Here is a 27,956-nt window from a genome sequence, read left to right on the forward strand (position 1 = left end):
CATCAAAATAAAAACGCAAGGAGGATAAGACATCGAAGGTCCAATAGCCAAACTGCAGTACATTTCAACATTCCCCATTAGGGGTTACCATTTGCGTGGCACACTGCAGACGGCTCAAAGGTTCTATGTAGAACAGAATAAAGAATTTAGGCCAAAGGCCAAGCCCTGGAACCTAAGAGGTCATTCATCGCTCAAACGGAAATTGACAGTATAAAGGATTTGAGAGGTGTAGCAGGAGGAAAACGTCGCAGTTGCACTATGACTCACTTGTTAGGAGAGGGTGGAAAGTAAGATGGAAGAAAGAGAATGTAAACGGAGGTACGGCAAAGGTTCTATGTAGAAACATTCCAGCCACAGTTTTCTCCTTTCTGCAATTTCCTTGTTCTCTTCCTCCTTGGCAGTATTTCTTCAAATTTACCTTCATCAATTTTCACCTCTCGTACATGAATAAATTATTTGAGCGAGTGCCATGAGACTAGAAAGACGACTTTACGGTAACGTTAAACGACTTGAAATAATAATAATAATAATAATAATAATAATAATAATAATAATAATAATAATAATAATAATAATAATAAGAAGAAGAAGAAGAAGAAGAAGAAGAAGAAGAAGAAGTAGAAGAAGAAGAAGAAGATGAAGACGAAGAAGAAAATGTGGACAGGAAAACAACAAAGTTGATGACCCTCCATAATCCACTATACCCAAGAACAAGTGTGACTATTTGAAGAATGCTGTAAGCAGAACTGTATCAGCATCGAGATAAGAGCACTTGGGCAGTATCTTACGTACAATGAAGACGAGTGATGATAACAGCTTGGAATGAAAAATTCATCTCTGTCGACAAGACTGACAAGAATAAGGAAAAAGTCACAAACCAAAGGAGAGAGACAAAAAGACAAACTACAGTGTCTGGCCAGTACCAGATGCTGACTCATCATGTAGCACGAGATGGAAGTTGGCAATAGCTGACTAGGGAAGAGCAAAAGAAACTGAAAATAAGTTGTTGGCAGCATACGATCAAACATTATGTACACGATGCGTAAAAAATAAATTAGCTGGCCAATATTATCATTTGTGCTTTGCAAATGGAAAATTAAATATGGAGACCCTCAGCCATCAATCAAAAATGAATAATAACCAGCATCACCTCCAAAATGAATACTGTATAAGAGAAGGCAGGATACAAGGGCCAAGGCTTTGCACTGAAACATCTGCAAAGAAAATAGCCTACCACGTACACCAAAAAGTTTGGGAAAACAATAACATCGAAGTCCTCTGGGACTACAAGGACTGACCATGTGATGCAGGTTGAAGACCAGACCTAATCATCATTTTAAATAAACACAGACAGTATCTCTGATTGATGTACCACGGGACACAGGAGTTAAAAATTCAAGCTAGGGAAAAGACTGAAGAATACCAAGACCTAAAAATGGAAATAAGAAGACTATGTTAAGAAGACTAAGTTAGGCTGAAGTGTAATTAAACTTTATCATCCTGGGAACATTAGAAGTAATCACACACGACCTCAGAGGAAACCAGTATTGGATTGAATCCAAGCTAGGTTATAAAACCCTAGTGAGGATGTGGGAAAAAAATAACAAAGCACATTTTTACCATATGTGATGCGTATACACACACACACACACACATATATATATAATAAATATATATATGTATATATATATATATATATATACATATATAATCTGATGTATGACTCTATCAATCATGCTCACCTCATGATACGATGAGGCCACTGAGGAGATAATAAAATGGGTACATTTAAATTTATTATCTATCTGGGAATTACTTCAGCATCTCAAAAGAGTATTAAACTAACAAGCAAATAAGATCCAAACTACCGTACTGTGAAAAGCAAACCACCAAACAGACACCCGGGGACTAAGCAACATAAACTGGCGTCACAACAACAATGGTCAACGAAGGAGGGAGACACACACACATGGCATACACGAGGGGGGGGCCTTTAACCTCCTCCATTTCGGTGTTTATTGGAAACGTCGGCGGACAGAAGGGAGGGAAGTGAATCAAATGCGAGGTGCATAAAAAGGACCCAACACAGCAGGGTAACGTGTCCTGCGCCTTCTTTTGTGGGATCCTTTTCATGTCTGGAGTCGCCCCCTTTCACGCACATCTAAGATACACAAAAGAACAGCAATGAGGCCCCAAGGTCTGAAGCACTAAATCTCAAGATGATTCCCCCAGCTCTTTCTCTCTCTCTCTCTCTCTCGCTTAGTATCTTCCACTATCTCTCTATTAATATCTCTCTCTCTCTTTCTCTCTATCTCTCACTTAGTATCTTCCACTATCTTCCACTATCTCTCTCTCAGTACCTTCCACTCTCCCTCTCTTCACTCTCTCTTATAGTATCTTCCACTCTATCCCTTTCTTAGTATCTTCCACCTCACTCTCTCTCTCTCTCTCTTAGTATCTTCCACTCTCTATCTCCGAGACATGAAATGTTCCCTTCACCTCATGAACACGCTTAGCTTTAAGTCTCTCCCTTTTTCTTGCTCTTTGCCTCCTGCGAGAAATACGAGACTTTATTAAGTTTTATTTCACCACATTTATTCTTTGGTGACTCCTGTTCAGTCGTTGTCTGTGGCCTAAATTTGCGAAAAAATCAATTTTTTTTTTTATATTCATTCATTTGAAGCACACTTTTAAAATATCGCATTAACAGCAAATGAAAAGAGATAAGCAAACACTGACGGAACAAAATATTCACTTGTAAAATAAGGAGCCAGAAGTTAATGTTTGTTTCTTATCCCTCCTTACTTCCCTATATTATGATAGGCCAGCGACCCTCAACCTTCTAGCAACCCCCTTCAGACGATTAACTATCAGGGGTATACTTCAGAGCCTAGGTCAACAGACCCTGGACTTTTCATGAATGGGGCCTAAACCGTCCGCCCCTTTCTACTACTCCCCCCCTGCCAAATTTTACTATTATTATTTGGGAAAAACTCTCTGTCACGAGAGTATATACAACGTTCTAAGGGGTCCACAATAATAAAAAAAATATTAAAAGTTCGTGTATAATTCATAAACACTTTGCAAAAGCTTTCGAACCCTTCCCTGGGTTCATCTTTAGTCTTTTTTGGACTGAAGATGAACCCAGGGAACGGTTCGAAAGCTTTTATAGTGTTTATAAATTATACACGAACTTTTAATAGTTTATTTACTGTGGACCCCTTAGAACATTATTATTATTATTATTATTATTATTTGCTAGCCTTAACTATAAATTCTGTCCGTAAATTAAAAGAACCCTTTTTACCGACGTTCAGCCCAGCAAAAGAACACAGCTGTAGGTCCTTCCTGGCCACCTACTGCAACCAAAATATCCTGTCATCCACTAAGTGTTTAGGAATTTGAAAGATGGTCTCGTCAATGCAACTTCACCTGGTTCATATTGTATGCTTTCCTGTCAAAAGTTACGTCATATTATTATTATTAATTTAAAAAATGGCCACATTTATATAGAACAAGCCACAAGCTGCTTCGGCATACTAAACACAAACTATGTAAGAAGAATAAAGCCCGGGATCTTGAGAACTCAATCATTATAGACAACAAATGAAAACACATTCTCTAAAATTAACAACAGTTGAATAATAAAAATTAGAGCACAGAAGCTCATCGCTTCAAGTAGATGTTCTCCTTTATTTTAAGAAAGCAACATTCGAGACGCGGTGAAAAGTCTCTATTTTTCAGTTAATATACATTCATAGCTTACAGGAGTCAACTGCAGTGTTCCAAATGCTTGTCTGACGATTTGACAAGTGAAGCAACGAGACATTCTTATCCTAATGATACGATTTTTATACCTTCATTCTCAGTTACTGATTAGACTGGTCATCAGTCTGTGTTGTGAGAGCTGTGTAGTTCCAACAGCAATAATGCAAAATGCTGTCTCGAAGTTGGAACAGAATTGAGGCCAATGGCCAAGCGCTTGGATCTATGAGGTCATTCAGCGCTGAAAGGGAAACTAAGAGTGAAAGGTGTAACAGGAGAAAAACTTCGCAGTTGCACTATGAAACAATTGTTAGGAGAGGGTGGATAGCAAGATGAAATAGAGAGAATATGAACGGAGGTACAGTAAAAGGAATGAAAGAGGTTGCAGCTAGGGGCCGAAGGGACGTTGCAAAGAACCTTGAGTAACGCACCGAGTGAGGTGCAATGGCTGTCCTTTAAGTTGGAAAGTTCCGTGAAAATATTGACATTACTTTCGTGTGCCTTTAGAAATTCAACTCTTCAATTCCCGGATCTAAAATAATATGATATACCTCTTCATCGTTTCATGCTGCCTCAATCAATTTCTCTCTCTCTCTCTCTCTCTCTCTCTCTCTAATTTTATTTTTTTTTTCTAAACCGCCCTTCAAGTAACAAAAGACACCATTCTTTGTCTGAATCCCCTCCCCGCCCCATCCCTTCCTCTCTCTCTCTCTCTCTCTCAATTCATATTGCAATTATTTTTCTAAGTTGCCCCATAAGTAACAAGAGAAACACTTCACCATTCTTTGATCTTTCTCTCTCTCTCTCTCTCTCTCTCTCTCTCTCTCTCTCTCTCTCTCTCTCTCTATATCTCTCTATATATATATATACTATATATATAGATATTATATATATATATATATATATATATATATATATATATGTATATATATATATAATATATTATATATATATATATATATATCTATCTTATCAAGTTACTTCATTGCTATAGTTCATGCTACTAGATGAAAGTAATGTAAACACTATACAACAATGGGGATTATTCCCTTTCACCCGGCTCTTTCAATAATAAAACCGTCCTGTCAAATGTGACAAGATAAACTTGAAGATAATCTGTCCAAACAGTTCAGAGTAGAGCCCCGTCACGTGACGGCCACGGGAGCTCGGAAAATATGTAAATATTTACATAGTCTGCTGTCAATTGTAAAAGCTGTCATACTATTTATAGGCTTATTTTAGATCTTATAAGTAATTGCAGTTAATATTAATGATAACAGTGATCCTTTTTACATTTCTGTACATATTTGGGAATAAGGAATTTGCAACGCTTTAAAGTTCATCAGTGTTTGGTAAATAGAATAAGATTTCTTAAAAAGAGAGTGTATCATAAAAGAGACAAAGTCTCACTTCAAATAAATTAGTGGGCCAGTCTATACATACGAACATTTTGGTTTAGTTGTTTACAGAATTAGAGAGCAAAAACTAATCTCTTATGCATCTTTTCCTGTTCTTTGTGGGGCCTGTCTACTCTACTTAACCTAAAACTCCAACCTTTGGGAGGTTCTCTTCCATTTCTATTCCGCTATTAGGAAATCAGCGACCCTGTTTCCTACCAACAATTTGACCTTATCTTCTTCTTCCGACCTTATTAATCCCACTGTATAGCAGGGTCGGCCGCTCGAGTCAACTTTTTCCATTCATTTCGATTCCTTGCATCTTCTTCCCCCAGTCCCACCTCACCCATATCCCTCCTCACCACATCCATCCATCTGATCCGCTGGCGGGCCCCCAACACTCGTCCTCCCAATCACTGGCATGTTCTCTGCTCTCTTGATTGGTTCCACCTCCTCTCTTCTCGTTACATGGCCATAGTATCTCAGACGAGCTACTCTAGCCTCCTTTACATTACATATACCACACATTCTTATTACATCTTGACTCTCCCTCCTTTCCAGTAGTGATATTCCAGCAATCCGCCCTCAACTCGGTTTTCCAACAGTTCCTTCTCTTTCCTCTTAAGTGCCCAAGTTTCTGCACCATATAAAGGTACAGGCCTGATAACTGTCTTATAAATCATCATTTTGAGCTTGAATGGGATTTTCTTCTCTAAAACAACTCCAGTTACTTCTCCCAATTTTCACCAACAATTCGACCTTATGTATTGGTACAATTCTTTTTTATTTGCTATAATCGTCATATACTAGTTGCTGGTATAGTGGTTAGTGTCTTGATATGCAACTCAGATGTCATGAGTTTGCGCCTTCCCCAGGTCGATGAAAAATCACTTGCTCTGTATCATGAACAGCCAACAATTGAAACCTTATGTGCACATACAATTCTTTTTATTTGCTATAATCGTCATACACTGGTCGCTGGTCGAGTGCTTAGTGTCTTGAGATGTCACTCAGATGTCATATGTTTGCGCCTCCCCTAGGCCGATGAAAAATCATTTGCTCTGTATCATGATCAGTTACTGCCATGGTGTGGGGTGTGTGGTTGAAACAAACATGTTCTTTGGAAGCTTGAATTTCAAGTCAATGGCTACATTGGCATGTTCCATATGATAGGCTTCTACTAATAAAAATAAAATATTACTTTTATCTTCGATAAATAATGCCTCGGATATTTGCTACCTTATCTAAACACAAAGCAGGCACAGTTTTCATTTCACAATATTTTTCCCATTAGAAAGTTTTCTTTGGAACACAGTTCCAGTGTTGATGGACGACGTTCCAGCTCATCCCAACGTCGTGAACATTTTTTTTAAGTCAGATTTCCCCTTTTCAAGATTAGACGTGGAGGCCTCCCTATGGTCCTGTTTCATACAATGCCTGCCTAGAGGCTTGCCTAGTGTAAGTTCTAAGAGAGCCCCTTTTCCAGAGCAAACTCTTTAAATGTTCAAACTAACAGTATAAGGGTTCTCAATCAGGAGGAATTCCAAGTTTCCGGGAGAGAGAGAGAGAGAGAGAGAGAGAGAGAGAGAGAGAGAGAGAGAGAAATTGTGACCACAGATTGGCAGGCTCAAAATGGCTGTAGGACTACACGAAAAGCATTGTGCCTCGGTCCGCACTACCGAGAGGTTAAGCTGGACTTTTCTCTCCGCTAGCTTGGGGGTTTGTGTTAGCATATTTTGTTGCATATTATTTGGAATGCACCTTTTGAACAGACAATTTTGGAAGGGGGGATGATAGTCCGACATATAGAGAAAGGGTGCATGGGGCGAAAAATGTTGGTGAGAATCACCGTTGAAGATGATATCAGAAAAACTGACAAAAGGCTTAAAATGTAAAGAATTTCGTGAATTTTCTATGAAGCGACACCGTTCACATTAATCTTATGGACCGGTCACTTTGCAATATCTTACTTTTTATCAACGGCTACTTATCAATAATATCTGTATTAATAAATATTTCTCCTCTTTGTTTCATATGTTTCATAACACTTATTTTCTCTTCGTCGCTTTCCTCTCTTCACACTTGAGCGTTCAGTTCACTGGAAGACTAATCAGTAAGTTCGTGGCAGTTTTGTTTTGTTCCCAAAACGGTATACAGTAATAATAATAATAATTGATGCTCTAAAATTTAATATCGACAGCAAAAATATTGATACTGCAAGAGCTTTTATAATGAGGTAGTCTTTCACACGAGAGTGACGTAATACAGGTATAGGATAACACTTTTCATTATAAAGAAAAGGCAGTACAAACATACACAGAATGCACATTGCAATACTACTACACTTTTGCTGCATTTCCCTTTACCTAAACTGTTTCTCATTTTATTTTTTTTTGTGCTTTAATGTATACACTTTTTTTTATCATCTTTCACTAGATTCCACCTCGTATATGGAATTTTGTACATGAAGATGAAGTTCTTTTTGTCATTTTCATGCGAACGTGCACCGTGAGCACACTGAAGAAGAATTATGAAGTTCTTTTTTGTCTTTTCATGCGAACGTGCACCGTGAGCACACTGAAGAAGAAGAAGAAGAAGAAGAAGAAGAAGAAGAAGAAGAAGAAGTAGGCTACAATTGAAAAGATCCAAACCGTCGCCACTTGCTGTCTGGACGAAATCAAAACAGGAAATAGAGCAAAGAAGACACATCGTACGTCTTAATCACACCAAAACAAAAAAATACAGAATAAATAAATAAAAAGTTCAAATCAAATCAACCACATGTAAAACATTCTGTTCCCACATATAGGCTTCGCCGGAGGAATTTCGTGGAGTGTGAGAAAGGCCCCGGCCGAGCGAGGGCGCCTCACCGAGGAGGGGACATTATCATCCCATCAGTCGTCATAAGAAATCCTTTTATGGGGCCAACATGCGAATGATGACGGGCCTTGTATGGGATCATAGAGCAATCTGACCCTTTCTGAGGCCGTGGGGAAAGAGGGGGGGGGGGTGAAAGGAGGTCTTAGTATTATTATTATTATTATATTATATGGGGCTTTAGTCTCCTCGTTGATGCTGATGCTGTTCCGTCTCCGTAATAAACTGCGTCCTCTACCGTCTTTGTTTATTCCTTTCTCTTTTGCTATATGGAGTAATTTGTTGTAGTTAGTGGAGTCGCCAATTACACATCAATTAAAATTACTCATTGTCCTTCAATTGATCTTTATTTTCAATAAATTACTATATTATTATTATTATTATTATTATTATTATGCAAACGATGGACACTATTCATATAGAACAAACCAACAAGGGCAACTGCCTTGAAATTCAAGCTTCCAAAGAATATGGTATTTGCTAGAAAGAAGTAAAATAACAGCAAATAAGAAACAAACATTGCTTTCTATTCAAATTCTCACATCGGTAATGTTAATCATAAACAAGATGTCCAAGAGGTAAAGTTATCGGTTACGCTAAGCACACCTTACTTCAACTTCGTTTTCCTGCTCCGACCTGGTGTTGACTAATCAGTTTTCAAGAATCGGCAACCCTCTCATACGTCTCTAGTGTAATATAATGTTATGAGTATGTGAATGTGAAGATATTATATACAAGACTTACCCTATTGTACATTGGATAAATGGCTTACAAAAAAATTCATAAGTCTCGACTACTAATATTAGCAGTGTAGTCACTGGCAAATCAAATGTGAAAAGGAAATATTTAAAAAAATATTTCGTGATATTTCTGAGACTTTTTTTTATACAGACACATTTGAGTTTGAATTTTGTCATAATAACAACCACTTTCTTCAATCCTTTAAAGTGCAAGAGTTAAAACCGAATGTTTTTCCAGCTGTAATCATCTGATGAAATCTAATCTGAACCACGGCCGTCAAATCCCTCATTCAGGCCTCGAGCCATAAACGGAATAAAAAAAATAAATAAAAAATAAATAAAAAGTCAAAGAACGAAAGGCATCGCAATTAAGTTGGTGAACAATACTAGATTAAGAGGTCTCCCTGATGTCATAATAAATAACTAAGACATAATTCAAGGTCTTAAGGTTTACAATGCTCGTTAAGGGAAGGCTTATTGTCCACACTAAGCCAAGACCACCAAAGATTCGTCGAGTGAGGAGGCTACAGCAACTCGACACCAAAGAATGCCAGTATTGCTGGCAAAATAAAATTAGTGAATATTTGATAAGGTGATGAAGAAAGACGAACATGCAATACATCTTACTTGCTATGTAAACGTAAGGCTGTTTGCTTGAATCTCGGGAAGATTTCCCGCAGAACTTCATATATTATTCTCCCATATTAAGCATTTGTTCGTCAATGTGATGCCACAAAGACACGAACATGCAACTATTAAATATAGCCACTACTACTGGTCACTTGGTGGAAGATTTGGCGGCAAGATAAATGATGCCAGATAGCGCGCCCCTAATGAGACAACCTTAAGGCAATATCTTTGAAATAATAAGTCCTGTTCTCTCAAGAATATAGACTATAGAATTTTGACCAAAGGCCAAGCGCTGGTACCTATGGGGTCATTCAGCGTTGAAACGGAAACAGACAGTAAAAAGGCTTAAAAGGTGTAACAGGAGGAAAACATCGCAGTTGCACTATGAAACAATTGTTAGGAGAGTGTGGAAAGTAAGATGGCAGAAAGACGATATGAAACGGAGGTACAGTAAAAGGAATGCAAGGGGTTGCAGCAGCTAGGGGCTGAAGAGAAGCTCCAAAGAACCTTAAGTAATGCCTACAGTACACCGCATGAGGTGCACAGATGGCAACCAACCCCCCCCCCCTCCCCAGTCTGTTCACTCAATATTCCATGGAACACGTCGCATCTAAAACAGCCCCAGGAGGCGACTTTGGGGGGGGGAAAGTAACAGCTCCTCAGCATGCCCAGAACAAAGAGGATCCTTGACAGATCAAACTGCATGCAGTGCTCAACACCTGGCATACCTACGTGCACAACTGCAGACTTGCCCATTCTTTAATATGATTCTTATTAGCCTGAAATTTCGCATGGTATCCCGTGGCACCTGGGGGATTCTCACTTAGCCTAATTGTATTTATCATTTAACAGGACTCTTCAGACTCGCATAAATTCAGGTCAAAACACTCTCTTATGAGGGTAGGGGTGCTATGCCCATTTTTTTCCAAAGGAGTTTTACATCGGTTACTAACTTTTTGAGTATTAGATCTTATTTGATTGTAAAATTGAAGTTACGTGCATTGCTTTTTTCTGAGATACATAAGCTTAACTAGTCTTAAAAAGATTAAATTCTAAATCTGGGAAAAGTTTTGAGAATCAAAGTTTTTCTGATAGGACAATTTTCTTTGGTTTTTTTTTGTGCAGTGTGAGGAACACTGCAACAAATCAAAAGAACAAAAACTTGCCAAGCATCTAACTATCAGTCTTGCTAGGATGAGATCCAATTTAAATTCGTTACCATCCCAAACTAATAGTATAAGTTTCTCAAGGTCATATAGAAACCTAGTTTAAATCCCAGCAACTTTACAGTCATCAGAAATATTTATCTTTCAATATCAGAACTGTGCAGCCTACCAACTTTTTTTTTTTTTACTAATAATCATGAATATTATTATTATTATTATTATTATTATTATTATATTTCAGTAGATGACACCTATTCACAAGGAACAAGCACACTTGAAATTCTAGCTTCCAAAGAATGTTGGTTGCAACCTCCAACCGCAGATCCCACACTGCAGCAGTAACTGATCAGTGATTTTTCATCGGTCTGGGGGAGACGCGAACCCATGACATACGAGTGACAATATCACGAAATTATCCACTATACCAGCGGACCAGTCCCAATACATGGAAGACCATTTGGTAACAGAACTACATAAACTACGTTGTACATTCCTGATTCAAAACCTGACCTGTGTTTAAGACTCATCTATTATTTCTACTTAAACTAGATGCTCCGCAGTCTGGTGCTTTCTCTCAGAATTTATTTCCATAATAGCTAATAGATAACTTTAAAATTAATGTAGGCTATAACAAATAAAAGTTAGGATACGTAACCAGCAACCGAACATGCACAAATTGCCCGACTTTGACTTTAGGAATCTGTAGACAAAGTATGATTATCATCCGCTTACGATTGAGAGAGAGAGAGAGAGAGAGAGAGAGAGAGAGAGAGAGAGAGAGAGAGAGAGAGAGAGAGAGAGAGTCTTATTAATTCGTTGTTGGAAGAAAATTTGTACACGGGAGTTACACGGAGCCACAGGAGGAGGCGCCACTGAGATAACTTTAAAAATGTTTTATTCTGCTGATAACTTTACCTAACCTTTGAACTGGCCGGCAATGGTACTATTCTCAACCCCAGTTTGAGAGAGAGAGAGAGAGAGAGAGAGAGAGAGAGAAGAGAGAGAGAGAGAGAGTTTCTCAGTTATGAAGGAAAAGTGACTTAAGAATTAGGGGTGCCTAAGAGATGCCTTAATATATACATGACTGCGTTGATAACTTAATCTAATATATTTCGGAACTGGGCTATAATACTCAAGAGAGGAGAGAGAGAGAGAGAGAGAGAGAGAGAGAGAGCTAATTATTTGAATATTGAAGGAAAAATAACCAAAGAGAGATAATTAACTAGAGTTATAGGTTTAGAAGTTCCTCAGAGATACATTACGAAATACAAGATTGCATTGAGAACTTATTCTATTTCACAAGAGAGAGAGAGAGAGAGAGAGAGAGAGAGAGAGAGAGAGAGAGAGAGAGAGAGAGAGAGAGAGAGTCACGTATCCATTAACCTTACCGGTGCCTCCTGAGAAACGCTCAGCGTTGGAGAAGGGCGTCGCCGAGGGCAAGGCGCCTACTGACGATGCTGATGACGACAATGACATTGGCGTTGAAGCAGGTGGCTTCGTGAGGTACCTGGGAGTGTAGCTGCTCTGCACGTCTAACCCAGCTGAAAAAACAAACAAGAATAAAAAACTAGGCAAGTTTGTACTGTACTGGCTCCACCTTGTATTTTATTTATTTTTTCCCACAGTTCACTTTTTTTTAGTCATCAATTTATTTTGACAAACACGATAAAAAATCACGCAAGTTTTTCGTTGCCCCACCTTTTATCTTATTTCAGTTTTTCTTCCACACTTTTTTTATTAGCTTTTTTTTTTGAAGTAACAGGACAGCTGCGAAGGTCAGATGTCTTCAAGGTAAAGGATTAAAGGGGTATTATGTTCAAAGGGAGCAAAACCTTACAGCATACTAACAGTACATGTGTAGTATATACGTATGAGTGTATACAAAACCAATTTACAATTTACATTACTAGCAGTAAAAATTAATATCACTATAAGAAATACACCGAAGACAGAGCCACACTTGAAAAGGGTAGTGGAGAAAAATGATGAAAAATGAAAAAAAAAAATAGACACCGAATAACGGTTTTTTTTCTTTTAACTGAATTACGCTACATGACAGTATAAACAATAATCTCGTCTATGGGAATGACTCGAGTGACTAGTTCAAGTTGTGGTAACAGCATATTTCCAAAAATAACATATTAGCCAGACAAATACTGCACCACTTACAATCTATATAGTGGATGTGGGAAAATCATTTAATTAAACATTCTTGTAACATGACATTGTTTAGATTAACATTATTTTTAACGCGGGTGCTAAATTAATTACAAGCAAACTTCAACGGAACAGACTGTCCTTAGAGAATGCAAAGTTAGATCAAATTTAGCAAACTATATAGCATATTCTAATGTAATGCAAACTGAAAACGTTGAATAATTTTGATCGAATTTGTATGGAAACTTTTTAATACATTTTTTAGCGCTTATAAAATGCGATAGCATTTTCTATAAAAAATGTTCATAAGTCTTCGAGGACAAACAAAGAGCACCGCGTTTATTTTGTGAACCGTGGTATATAATGACTTCAGTACGTCTCTGCGGGGTCACTCTTTAAAGAATGAATGTTATTCAGTCGTACATATACTTTTTTTCAAGACACGTTGAAAAGGGGGAAAAACAACCTGTAACTATAGTAGATTCACATCAACAATGCATCTGATGTCTAGGCCAGTCCCTTACGACGCTCCTTCTTGGCTTTTGATAAGCCAATCACAGTGCTGTAAACTCTCAAGTCTCTTTCGAGAGAGTTCACATAGGCAAGATGTATGTTCCACCTCTCCTGAGGGATAACTCTTTCAAAAGCATCCCTCAAGAGAGGTGGAACATACATCCTGCCTATGTGAACTCTCGAGAAAGACTGAGTTTCCAGCCCTGTGATTGGCTTATATACAGCCAATCAGGAGCGCCGTAAGGGACTGGCCTAGACATCAGATGCACGGTTGAAGAGAATCTACTATAGTTAGTTTATTCATGGAGTCTATGCAATCTGGCATCTTATTATTATTTTTTTTATAAACTCAAATCTACGCTAAAATGTTTATCCAAATTGGAAGAACTTAATTTTAAGCAAAGAGGAGGTTTGTGGATGAAACAAGTAAAGCAGATTTGTGTGAAATAGAGGATAAAACGAACAATGAGCGCAAAGTCCAGCCATATATTCTACAAGCATATCCTGTCTCCTCAATCTGTTGACTGATAACAGACTTTCCTGTGCTTTTTTCAGGGATTATCCTTACATGGACGGTTTATTTAAGAGCAAAGTTATGATCATTTCTCCCCAATCATATCCATTTTTGGTGCTCTAAATATATGAAGTACTTTCACTCTTTCACTTACTTTTTAATTGAAATTACCCAGCACAATCTGAGTAGCAACCACTGAGACACTTCAATATTCTTTATGTTGTTTATCCTTCCTTCTTACTTATCCCAAAAACACAAGAACAAACACAATACCTTTCTTTCACATATTGCCAAGCCGTTCAGGGACTAAAAACCAACCTTGACCTGGTATTGAGTGTCAGCCCACCAGATATAATGACTCTTGTGTCCTTTTCTGTGGATTAACCTCCTGCCTCAAAACATATCCAGTTTCGTACATTGTTTTCCCTACTAAGGGCAACGTCGCTCACCAAAATCCAATGAGCCAATATCGCTCCTCTCTGTCTTTACATTAATATGTACGTATACCTCACACACACACGCGCGCGTCACAGATATATATATATATATATATAGATATATCTATATATATATATTATATATATATAATATATCTCTATATTACACATATATATGTATATATAAATATGTGTGTATGTGAGTGCGTGTGTATGTACGTATTCATGAAAAGACAAGACAGGATGGTTACTTACTCCTTGGATGTATGAAACTGGATACGTTTTCTAAACGTCCCAGTGATGATATCTGATGGCCAGACTTTGTGCAGGTCAAAGTTTTTCTTGGTTTGTTAGAAAGACATAAAAAGAAAAAGAAAAAAAAAAGAATACTAATAAAGCATCTCAATGACCCCTACTCTAGTGTGCCGAGTGATTTGAATTCAAAAGTAGGTTAAAGAAAAGTAAGAGGTATTTCAGAGACTTTGAGTAACAAAGGTTAATGAGAACTGGGAGCATATTTTATGACTTCATTCTTACATAGATAATCCTTACCCTGTAAAAAAAAAAAAAAAAAAAAAAAAATATATATATATATATATATATATATATATATATATATATATAATATATATATATATATATATGTGTGTGTGTGTGTGTGTGTGTGTGTGTGTGTGTGTGTACGTGTACATACATACATACATCATACATACATACATACATACTACTACCATACTACATACATACATACATACATATATATATATATATAATATATATATATATAATATATATATATATATATATATATTATATATAGTATTATATAAACATACTGATTTTCCTTGGCAATTTCTTAAACAAAACCAATAAAATTACATAAGGTCTTAGCTTTACAAAAAGTATGCGCACTAAAGCAACTAAAACAGAATTCAATGAAGAAACTATAAAAACTATAAAAAAAAAAGTGAATTGGAGGTGTATACTTTTTATTAACATTCCTCTATGGCCTTGACCCCACCGCAGATGAATTTCCCACGGGTAACACTTTAATCTTGCGGTACTCCGTCTACGGTGAATATTTTAATCTCGACGCAATATCATCAGGGGTCTTAAAATAACAATGGCCTTCGAACGAATCCAGGCTTAGCTTTCAAAACCTGGAATATGTTTCCAGTACTCTTAGTTCGCATTTCAGCTCGAGGGAGACATTCCAGACTACTTCTCCTTTTCCCTTCACTTTCCTTCTCTTATTTTTGATTTATTTATATTTGTTCCAGAAGCTAATTAAGTTTTTGACTGTTCATTGTTATTAATTATATTATGCGATCTTCATCTCTCCTCCTAGGTTTTATTTGTTATTGACCTTGCTCCAAGGGAGTTTACGTTCTTTATGGCCTATAATAATAATAATAATAATAAATTCTGCAGGCTAAAAGAGCAAAAGATCTTTTCAGTAATTTTCAAACCCAACAATTGCTATTCTCCGTGAGATTCTACAATCTACAGTCGCAGCAAAGAAAATATCTGTCGAATCATAACATAACATATTCATGGAATTAATACAGTATACAAATATCTTACGAATTATAACAGAATATATTTTATGAGACACTTAAGTTATAAAATTACTTAATAATCCCAGTAACATAAAAATATTATAAGGCAAAAAAAAACACACACACACACAAAATCAGAAAAAATTAACGTGAGACAAAACCACAACAGAATTAGCGTTCAAAATAAATAAATAAATACATAAATAAAATACAAAAGAATAAAAACGTCAGCATCTCGGTAATATTTCGAGAATAATACGAAAAGAAAAGTATCACAAAACAATTTCCAGAACCACAACAACGGGAAAAAGTATGAAAAGCCCGTTTGAAACAGAATAAAAATAAAAATAAATTAAGAATCATAAAGAAAGAAAGAAAGAAAAATATGTTGAAAATCCCGTACCTCCACTATTAATAAGAACCATTCACACTGGCTTTCAATTTTTTTTTTTTTTTATCTTTCCCTAAGGAACAAAGATCAAGGATATCTCTGCCCAGTTAACGAACACATTCCAGGGAAAACACATGGCGTTCATGTCTTCAAATGTTATCAGTGACATACTACATACAACTGAGTGGTGCTTGTAGGCTAAAGGGTAAGAAAACAGTCCAAGTATTGAATTTCGTTTATGACACAGACTTGGTCGTCTGGCTTTTCTCAGGCATCATTGTGACCTGTGGCTGCTCCATCCATGTTCCTAAGGTATGCAGTAAGGTTTAATTAACGTTTGGCTTCATGAAGAGAATGTTGGGAGAGAAGTAAGGGCTGATTAATGGGACACAAGGGAACTCTCCTGCTATACGAGTATATTAAAGTCTATAAAGTTAAGGCAGTTCAGTCTAAACAGCTGTAGCTAAATTATGCTTGCAATGAACTTTTAAATTATTTTGACAAATAAATCCGAACACGAATGCAAAGAAAAAAATCCCAGGAGAGAGAGAGAGAGAGAGAGAGAGAGAGAGAGAGAGAGAGAGAGAGAGAGAGAGAGAGAGAGAGAGAGAGAGAGAGAGAGTACTTCAAATACCGAAATATAATGAGAGCAAAACGTCCATGATTTAGATGCGAGTTGAAAAAAAAAATGAATCACCTCATCTACTTTATTAGTTATTTCCCATTTCTAAATGACTAACATTTAGTAAATATTATATGCAGCTATGTCTACCTTTATCAAAAAGTAGAATAGATTATATGCATCTACGTCTACCAGTTTTACAGCTCTCAAGGGATAGCTTTCATCATACCACACATCCTCCACAGAAACACCATAAACAAACAAAATAAGTAAAGCAAATAAATGCTCGAATGACAGACCAAATGGCAAGTCTTGCTCATTCCGCAAAGGAACTACTTCCCTTAATTAAATCCAATCCCACACACACACACACACACACACATACACAAACAGGAACTCAAATTCTAAGAAGGTGGTTCATTTTACTCTTAGGAAAAAAAAAGTTAAAATATCTACGTATGTGAAATGTCAACGAGTGTTCACAAAAGGATATTTGCTTAGGCCTGCGTTGCTCAGGATGCCACTGCTTAGTTTGGCATCACTACCCAAGGCTACTAGTAGGACCTTTGCCAAATGCTACTATTAGCATTGCCCCCTACTACTAGTAGGACTACTACCCACTGCTATTAGTACGTCCATTATCCCCCAGCCCCACCTCCCGCTACTAGTAGGACCATCGCCACTGCTACTAGTAGGTCCATTACCAAGCCCCCCCCCCTACTAGTAGGACCACTGCCACTGCTACTAGTAGGACCACTACCCACTGCTACTAGTAGGACCATTACCCACTGCTACTAGTAAGTCCATTACCCTCCTCCCCATCCCCTACTAGTAGGACCACTGCCCAGAGCTACTAGTAGGACCATTACCCACTGCTACTAGTAAGTCCATTACCCTCCTCTCCATCCCCTACTAGTAGGACCACTGCCCACAGCTACTAGTGGGACCATTACCCCCCCGGATACTAGTAGGACCACTACCCACTGCTACTAGTGGGACCATTACCCCCACCTGATACTAGTAGGACCACTACCCACTGCTATTAGTAGGATCACTGCCTACTGCTACTCATAGGACCATTGCCCACTACCCACTGCTACTAGTAGGACCACTACCCACTGCTACTAACAGGACAGCTGCTTCTTCTACTGACAATAACAACTCCTTTTATTATGACTGATATTACGGAGATTAATCAGGCAACAGGATCTAAATTCTCAAGACAACGACAGCCACTTCTAGAATAGCTACTTGAGGTGCTGCTAATGGTAATGATAGCAATGAATAAGCTCTTTTCTCTCAATAAAGTTTGGCCGCTGAAAAAGTATTGCGTAGGTATATAACGGGCCTTAGAAAATCGCATGCAAAATAATCATTGAACCTTCACCTTGTTACTAAAGAATGCTTATTAAACACATAAGCAAACAAACGCACACACAAAACCTTTGAAATTAAACTCATTTTTCTTAATTATTTCAATTTTTTTAAGTAGGCTTTTTACTCCTTACAGATGCACTAACAAAAGACAAAATTCATTTTAAAACTGCTAAGTTCATTCCCAGGTTTAAGAATCAACTGAGGAACGAAAGATATGGATATTAATAAGAAAAAACGTTTAAACAATAAGAAAAATCAATGTTAAAGCAATAGGTTAGTAACCGAAGAAAACATTGCAATTTCATTACTCATCCCATTGGAAGAGATGAAATTCAAACTCAGAGAAACATTTACACATCTGAAGAAAAAGAAAAAGAAAAAAACTTAAGAGGAAGAATTCAAGTATTAGATGTATAAAAGTGTACACATGTATAAAGTCTCTAGCAATTAATGGCTTCCTTGTCACTACAGAGCACATTAAGTTTTTTTTTCATCACTGGCAGGCCTAATCTCCATTGCCTTGCAAATAAATGATCTTTTACCAATATTCGTTATAAACGACTATCTATAACAGTGACACATATTTGCGATGTTGAATGCAACCGCAAGGGTGTGACGTCAGGACAGTAATAATTGAAACCTTAGCATTTATTATACTAGTCATAGTGTACAAGCATTTCTATTGAACAAGTACAAAGGCCATGCACTTCCTCAGCAACCCTCGGCTGAATAGAATCCCCAATTGTGAAATAAGGAAAGAACGGAGCATAAAAAAATGCATAGATACCCCTTTTACAACAACATATAAATAAAATACAACGAAATGAAGATAGAAAATTGAATAAACATGAACGGAAAAGGTGCAAATGAATCCAAACCGAAGACTATACGGCACATGCCAAGGTTGACGAATACATTTACACAGATTTACACCAGCAAAGGAAAGCGGACATCCAAACTAATATAAAAAGACGAGTTGCTAACATGAACTGCACCACTTTCTCAGTTCCCTTTCGTACCCTTTCCTCCGAGGGAAGGCTCATCTTGCAAAGAACAAAAGAGAGAGACGTTTCGTGACAGGTGGCAGCAGCAGCAGCAAAATCACTCGAGAGCGAGCAGAAGGCGTATCACTCACAACAATCCCTCTTAGTTAAGACTCATCAAGACTCATTAGGGAGAGGACGAATGGCGAATGATGATTTAAAGAGACTTCAAGGAGTTCGAAGGTATATATTACTCCGGGTTGGGAGGACGCGAACGAAGGACGGAACAAGGAATAGAAGATGGAATATAACAGAATATAGAATTTAATTTAGGCCAAAGGCCAAGAGCTGACACTGACAGTGAAGAGCTTTGAAAGGCTGACACTGACAGCAAATAGGTTTGAATGGCTAACACTGACAATGAAGAGCTTTGAAAGGCTGACAATGACAGTGAAGTGCTTTGAAAGGCTGACACTGACAGTGAAGAGTTTTGAAAGGCTGACAATGACAGCGAAGAGGTTTGAAAGGCTGACACTGACAGCAAAGAGGTTTGAAAGGTTGACACTGACAGTGAAAGGGTTTGAGAGGCTGACACTGACAGCGGAGAGGTTTGAAAGGCTGACATTGACAGTGATGAGGTTTGACAGGCTGACACTAACAGTCAAGAGGTTTGACAGGCTGACACTAACAGTCAAGAGGTTTGACAGGCTGACACTGACAGTGAAAAGGTTTGAAAGGCTGACACTGACAGTGAGAGTTTGAAAGGCTGACCTGACACTGACAGTGGAGAGGTTTAAAAGGCTGACACTGACAGTGAAGAGCTTTGAAAGGCTGACACTGAGAGTTAAAAGGTTTGAAAGGCTGACAATGACAGTGAAGAGCTTTGAAAGGCTGACACTGAGAGTTAAAAGGTTTGAAAGGCTGACAATGACAGTGAAGAGGTTTGAAAGGCTGACACTGACAGTGAAGTGGTTTAAAATGCTGACACTGACAGTGAAGAGCTTTGAAATCCTGACACTGACAGTTAAAAGGTTTGAAAAGCTGACACTAACATCAAAGAGGTTTTAAAAGCTGACATTGATAGTGTAGAGCTTTGAAACTCTGACACTGACAGTGAAGAGGTTTGAAAGGCTGACATGGTCAGTGAAGACCTTTCAAAGGCTGATAGTGACAGTGAAATGCTTTGAAAGGCTGACATCGACAGTGAAACGGTTTGAAAGGCTGACACTGACAGTGAAAAGGTTTGAAAGGCATAACGGGAGGAAAACCTCGCAGTTGTACTATGAATCAATTGTTAGAGATTATGAACGGAGGTGCAGTAATGGAATGAAAGGAACTGCAGCTAAGGGCCAAAGAGACGCTGCAAAGAACCTTTAGTAATGCCCCAAGTGCACCGTATGAGGCGTACTGACGGCACTACCCTTCTACAGGAAACAGAAAAGTGAAGGTGGAAATGGTACTCCAGAAGACGCACTATATCCTTTAATAAATATGGTACATTTATCTATGTCAACAGTCTTGTTTGATTGTAAAGCACTTCCTAGTCTCACCTTCTTTTTGTAGTTTACTGTATATATAACAATGTTACATTATTATATATATAATATATATATATATATATATATATATATATATATATATACATATATATATAAATATCGAACTACAAATGTCCTTTAATATCTAATTCGCTCTACCTTGGAATTAATATATTTTCATATATGCTTAACCGAGGGGGAATTTATTAAGCGATAATAGAACTGGCCATCGACAGGCGCGAACCAGCGACCTCCCAATTCCAGGACTGGCAGTGAAGCCTTAAACCACCCCGACACCGCAAGAGATATAAGTTCATGCCGCCTCCCACCTGAAATACCTTTTGCGCGCACAGGTATTTTTTTTGTTTTGGAGGCTGCATCAACCCATCTCGTTCTCGGTGGCGTGGTAGTGCTTTTGCCCGCACGTAGTCATCATATAAGTCTATCACATTACCGTGATTCATATACATATATCGAACTACAAATGTCCTTTAATATCTAATTCGCTCTACCTCAGAATTAATATATTTTCATATATGCTTGACCGAGGGGGAATTTATTAAGCGATAATAGAATTGGCCATCGACAGGCGCGAACCAGCGACCTCCCAATGCAGCCTCCAAAACAAAAAATACCTGTGTGCGCGAAAGGTATTTCAGGTGGGAGGCGGCAAGAACTTATATCTCTTGCGGTGTCGGGGTGGTTTAAGGCTTCACTGCCAGTCCTGGAATTGGGAGGTCGCTGGTTCGCGCCTGTCGATGGCCAATTCTATTATCGCTTAATAAATTCCCCCTCGGTTAAGCATATATGAAAATATTCCAAGGTAGAGCGAATTAGATATTAAAGGACATTTGTAGTTCGATATATGTATATGCATCACGGTAATGTGACAGACTTTTTATATATATATATATATATATATATATAATATATATATATATATATATATATATATTAACTATCATTGGCTTGTGAAGCATTTCCTTAGTCTCCTTCTTTTTGTGGTTTACTTTGAAGTTTATCAAAGAGGTTATCAAAAAAAACGTTTCAGAGGATAACTGCCATTGAAACTCCTTGACATTAGGTCTAAAATTATGTTCCAGACCTAAAGAAAGTAAGCTATGTCTCTAATGCTCAATAACCAATCAGAGTAATCATACACTGCTTTATTTATGTTACATGTAACATCGCATCTTAATCAAAATCATTTGTGTTCAAGTTTAAGGATAAGATTTTGCAATAACGAGATAAACAATATTAATGAATTAGCTTTACCCAACAACTAAAAGGAATATCAAGGAAGAAGCAGATCCGGTTAGTTCTCTGGATTGGCACAAAGCCTCACGGGCTGGGATCTTCTCGTGCCACACTTACGGCAGAAATTTCTCATCAGGAGCCTTGTATTTGCTTTGTAAACCTTAGGAAAAGAAACCGAAATGGGCGCGTTACCTATAGTACATTCATATCACCCGTGCATCTGAAGCCTAGGCCAGTCCCTTACGACGCTCCTGATTGGTTGTTGATAAACCAATCACAGGACTAAAAACACTCAGTCTCAGTCGAGAGTTCCACATAGGCAGGACGTATAATAATAATAATAATAAAACCCTCTGAGATCTTTTCTGAGGCGACTGAATTTGCTTAGGTGTTGATAATAAAAATACTTACTCGTTATTTGGTTATCAATTTTGTTCCTACTCTTTGCGTTTGCTTTAATTATGCAAATGTCAACATTGTATTTTTCGGATAATTGCTTGTAAAAATAATGGGATTTAGGTTCGTTCAATCAGAATATGTGCATCATATAATAATAATAATAATAATAATAATAATAATAATAGGTTTTGTTAAAAATGATTACTGCTTCAGCCCTATTAATCTTGTAGAGAGTCTTCTCTATTTTTCTTTGATAGCTTTTGGTTTATTATTGCTTATACAATTCTCTCTCTCTCTCTCTCTCTCTCTCTCTCTCTCTCTCTCTCTCTCTCTCTCTCTCCAACGCGACGTTTCATCCTGATCCACAGGACATTATCCAGCAATGACTGCTGAGGGACTGAATTCCAGTGGCGAGTCCTTCGCCTTATATCATGATGTTACAGACTCTCGAGTACAGCCTGGAGAACCTCTCCAGCAGGTTGAGTTTTCATTGGTTCCTGGGAAGGCGACTCATATGGTGAGCGTTTTTGAGTCTTGCGGACCTTCTCAGGCGGGGAATATCACTGGGAGCCTATTGATTGGCTTCTTCATGAGTGACGTCACCCCTGGTTTTATTCTCATAATGTGCTTCACGTCCGGTGTTGTTTGTTTCATGCATGCTGGTACTTTCGTTGTGGGGGAGGGGCGTGGTCCTCCTCACATATGTCGGTATCAGGAACCTTCTTGAGTGGTATTAAGGGGAGGCTTTTGCTCAAGGATAAGCAGCACTTCTAGGAGGCGCAGACGTCGTGGGTCAGGGCCTCTCCTGATGATTTTGACATTCCTGATGATGTCGTCTCTCGTGATGTCTTTCTGGTGTACTGAAAGGGGCATGCTGCCTAATAGCGCCCTCCTGGGAGTGGCAGGAGATCCTTTTAGACAGGTGCATCGTTGTCATGCCGATGTAAATCCCAGGGCATCCTTAGGCAGGGCATACGTATCGGTAGACAACGTTGGACTGCTTTAGGGGGTCTCCTATGGGCGGGGAGGGGTTGTTCTTCATCAGGAGGTCCTTCGTACGCCGGTTCTTGTAGTAAATAATGAGGGACACTCTCTTCCCTTCCTGCATAGGGTGGACGTGTTCCTCTATTGTTTTCTTACTGGCTGTTCGTCCTCCTTGTATTAGTGGTGCATGAAGGCTTTGTAGAAAAGTTTCATATCCTCCGGGGGGAGGAGTGTTCCTTCTCTCTTCCTCCGTCATGTACCACTTGTCAAGGGCGGCTCGTGTTTCTCGGTTTACGAGTTTATTCGAGTATCCATTATTAATCAGCATCTGGGATGCTCGGTCGAGTTTGAGGTGCATGTCCTGCAACGTTGAACAGTGCGAGAGATCCCTCCTGACGAAGGCCCTGACGGTGGTGGTCTTGAACCTCGCAGGACACTCACTATTTCCATTTAGACAAAGTCCAAGGTTCGTAGCTTTGGTGTAGACTGTTGTTGTTAGCTTCTGATTTGTCTTCGTGACAAGGACGTCAAGGAACGGGAGTCAATTGTTGCTGCTGTACTCGACGGTGAAGTTGTGTGCACTGTGATGCAGGAACTGCTGTCGAAGGGCTTCTACCTCATCCTTGGAGTCGGCTTGCACGAAGATGTCATCGATATAGTGTCCGTATGTGCGGAGACATCTATGTTGTGAGAAGACCCTTTCTTCCACTTCTCCCATGTAGAAGTTAGTGAAGAGGACTCCTAGGGGGGACCCCATTGCTACGCCGTCCTTTTGGCGGTACATCTGTCCTCGGTGGGTGGTGAAAGGGTCTCTCTTCGTACAGATATCCAGCAGGGTTCTTATAGAGTTTTCTGGGATGTTCGGGGGTCTCATATCGGGATTCCTATATACCCGCTACATGATGATCCCTATCGTCTCGTCGACTGGGACGTTGGTGAATAGGGACTCAACGTCTAAGGATGCCATGGTTCCTGCAAAGGAGGAGTCGCGGATCTTCTCCAAAAATTCCACCGATGAGGTAAGGCAGTACTGGAGGGAATATATCGCGTAAGAATTTTATTAAGGCGTTTGGCCAGGGCATAAGTCAGGGCGGGAGTTTGGCTGATGATCGGGCGTAGAAGGTTGCCTTCCTTGTGGGTCCTCACGTTCCCGTATAGGCAGCCAAGGCTGTAGTCACCTTGGATGGGCAGGAGGTGTGTGGTATTCGTAGCGGCATTCACAGCCGTGATGACCTGGTTGGCGTCGCATTTGATGTCTTCTGTCGGGTTTCTCGTAAGTCTCTTGAACTTGCAGACATCAGCCAAGATGGCGTCGAGTTTCTCGAATATTAAGAGGTGCTGATGAGCACGAACGCGGCAGTCTTGTCTGCACGTCTTACGGTGATGTCTTCTCTCTTCTTCAGATCTGCGGCTGCCTTTTTCATCTCATTATTTACTACAAGAGCCAGCGTACGAAGGACCTCCTGATGAAGAACAACCCCTCCCCGCCCGTAGGAGACCCCCTAAAGCAGTCCAACGTTGTCTACCGATACGTATGCCCCGCCAAAGGATGACGATGATGCGCCTGTCTAAAAGGATCTCCTGTCACGCCCAGGAGGGCGCCATTAGGCAGCACGCCCTTTCAGTACACCAGAAAGACATCATGAGAGACGACATCATGTGTGAAGAGGACCACGCCCATCCCCCCCAACGAAAGTACCAGCGTGCATGAAACAAACAACACCGGACGTGAAGCACATTATGAGAATAATACCAGGGGTAACGTCACTCAGGTAGAAGCCAATCAAGACGCTCCCAGTGATATTCCCTGCCTGAGAAGGTCTGCAAGACTCGAAAACGCTCACCGTATGAGTCACCTTCCCAGGAACCAATGAAAACTTGACCTGTTGGAGAGGTTCTCCTGACCGTACTGGAGAGTTTGCAACATCACGATATAAGGCGAAGGACTCGCCACTGGAATTCAGTCCCTCAGCAGACATCGCAGGATAATGTACCATGAATCAGGAAGAAACGTGGCATTGGAGAGAGAGAGAGAGAGAGAGAGAATTGTATAAGCAATAATAAACCAAAATGAATCAACCGAATTTTACCATGCCCTTTGGTGTGTTGCTCGCGAGTCTAAGCAACAACGAGAAAGCCGTCATTAGAAAAATAGAGAAGACTCTCTACAAGATTAATAGGGCTAAAGCAGCAATCACTTTTAACAAAACCTGTCTACGAGAAGATCTCCTTCCGAAATAATAATAATAATAATAATAATAATAATAATAATAATAATAATAATAATAATAATAATAATAATAATAATGTTGAGAAATTCAGTCTCGTGAAGAATTTTTTTGTTCAAATTCACAATTATATATTAAAATATATTTCTATGTAAAGAAACATAGACTTTCGAACACCTGAACGGTATTCCTCATCAGTGTAGACGTTAAATGTCTACATTGATGAGGAACACCGTTCAGGTATCGAAAGTCTTTGTTTTTTACATAGCGATATATTTTAATACATAATTGTGGGGTTTTTAACGATGATAATAATAATAATTAGAAGAAAGCGGTGAATTTGGGTAAAAGGTCAGCGTAAAGAGGCATTTTGAAACAAAACCAACCAACCAACCTTGACATACTTAAAGGCATTCTTACGACGCAAGATAAACTAATCTATCAATGATGAGTACCGCCCGCAGTCTACGTAAGTGTAATATGAAAAGTCTACTATAAAAAAACAAACGTCGTCACAACAGCCAAGGACACCATCGTTAAGGGCACACTCGTCACAAAAACAAGGAAAAGTGAATAAATATAGGCCACAGTTGAAATGACACCATATAGCATTAGGGAATGGGAGGAGAAAATTAGTGTGGGGATAACTGGATCCGACTAGATAATAACAGTAGTCTTCATGTCTGATATCTTTATCCGTATCATATGACTGATGGATGGGGCAGGGGTGTTATTCACACTAATTAGAACACGACCAAATAAATACCAAAGAAAGAGAGAAATAAATAACGAGCGGCGCGCACACACACACACTCACACACACACACACACACATATATATATATATACATCGAGCTACAATGTCCTTTAATATCTAATTCGCTCTACCTCGGAATTAATATATTTTCATATATGCTTAACCGAAGGGGAATTTTTTCTTTACGATAATAGATTTGCCTGTACCTGGGCGCGAACGCAGGAGACATTCAAATCCAGGCACGTCAATGAAGCTCAACCACCCCACCACCTCTCGCGGTGGTGGGGTGGTTGAGCTTCATTGACGTGCCTGGATTTGAATGTCTCCTACGTTCGCGCCCAGGTACAGGCAAATCTATTATCGTAAAGAAAAAATTCCCCTTCATTTAAGCATATATGAAAATATATTAATTCCGAGGTAGAGCGAATTAGATATTAAAGGACATTGTAGCTCGATGTATGTATATGAATCACGGTAATGTGATATGACTTATATATATATATATATATATATATATATATATATATATATATATATATATATATATATCTCAAAAAATCACCATAACGTGACTGGAAAATCTTCAAGTAATCAAAGTCCACAATTATGTAAAATGTGTATTAAAAATACATAAAAGACGGGGAGCTTTCGTCTACTTGATCAGTAGACCTCATCAGCCGTACTGATGAGGTCTACTGATCAAGTAGACGAAAGCTCCCGTCTTTTATGTATTTTTAATACACATTTTACATAATTGTGGACTTTGATTACTTGAAATATATATATATCTATATATATATATATATATATATATATATATATATATATATATATATATATATATATATATATATGGAGTATATAGTAGAATATTTAAATGAATGGAAGTAGGACATAAATAATATCAAGCAGGTGGAGATATAACAAAGATATCGGTAAAAATCATCACTTGTCAGACAAAACTGTTGACATTCATATATATATATATATATATATATATATATATATATATATAGATATATATATATCTATATATATATATATAATATATATTCATACATACTACACTTTATAGATATAATATATATTATATATACAGATATGTATCACAAATAAATGTACTCTGTATATCTACATATAATTATAAAAATTAAAAAAATAAATGTCCTAGATATAGCTCGAACTGCTCAAATCACCCATTAAACAATTTTCACACATAATAACCAACAAACCGTTGCACCAACATCGATAACAAGCAAAACATCAATATGAAAAACGATCCTACAACCTTTAATAGTTGTGACATAAGCATGCCCATCAAGCCAATAAGAAGCTCTTCCGGGTCGAGAACACCGAGTCAACTCTTGATCCCACCGAGACATTATCTTAATGAAGGTTCTGTGTCTACATCTGTACCTTCGACAAGGCACAATAACAATGCCTAGCAGTATCTGAGATTTTAGTTCAATCTTACCGACTTTTCGTGCGGCGTATAGACACCACCATCAGTCGCTTTAAGTAATCTGAAAGATTTCAAGGATACGGTCGTTGTTTAGCCCAGACCGAGGGGAAACATGACAAAGAAAGGAAAAAGAGGCAGAGAGAGAATTCCAAACTAGTTACATCATCACTACAATTCGTACCAGACACCCTGACAAGTTTATA

General features: G+C 38.4%; 1 protein-coding gene across 1 annotated transcript in view; it reads right to left on the reverse strand.

The window, feature by feature from the left end:
• The window catches only part of LOC135209406 (probable ATP-dependent DNA helicase HFM1), a 285,878-nt gene that overhangs the window by 14,816 nt on the left and 243,106 nt on the right, over positions 1-27,956 (reverse strand). The window contains exon 16 of the mRNA XM_064242100.1: positions 11,964-12,116. Coding sequence (XP_064098170.1) covers positions 11,964-12,116 — 153 coding nt within the window. The remainder of the gene's footprint in view (positions 1-11,963; positions 12,117-27,956) is intronic.

Source organism: Macrobrachium nipponense, chromosome 11 (assembly GCF_015104395.2).
Source record: "Macrobrachium nipponense isolate FS-2020 chromosome 11, ASM1510439v2, whole genome shotgun sequence".
NCBI lineage: Eukaryota > Metazoa > Arthropoda > Malacostraca > Decapoda > Palaemonidae > Macrobrachium > Macrobrachium nipponense.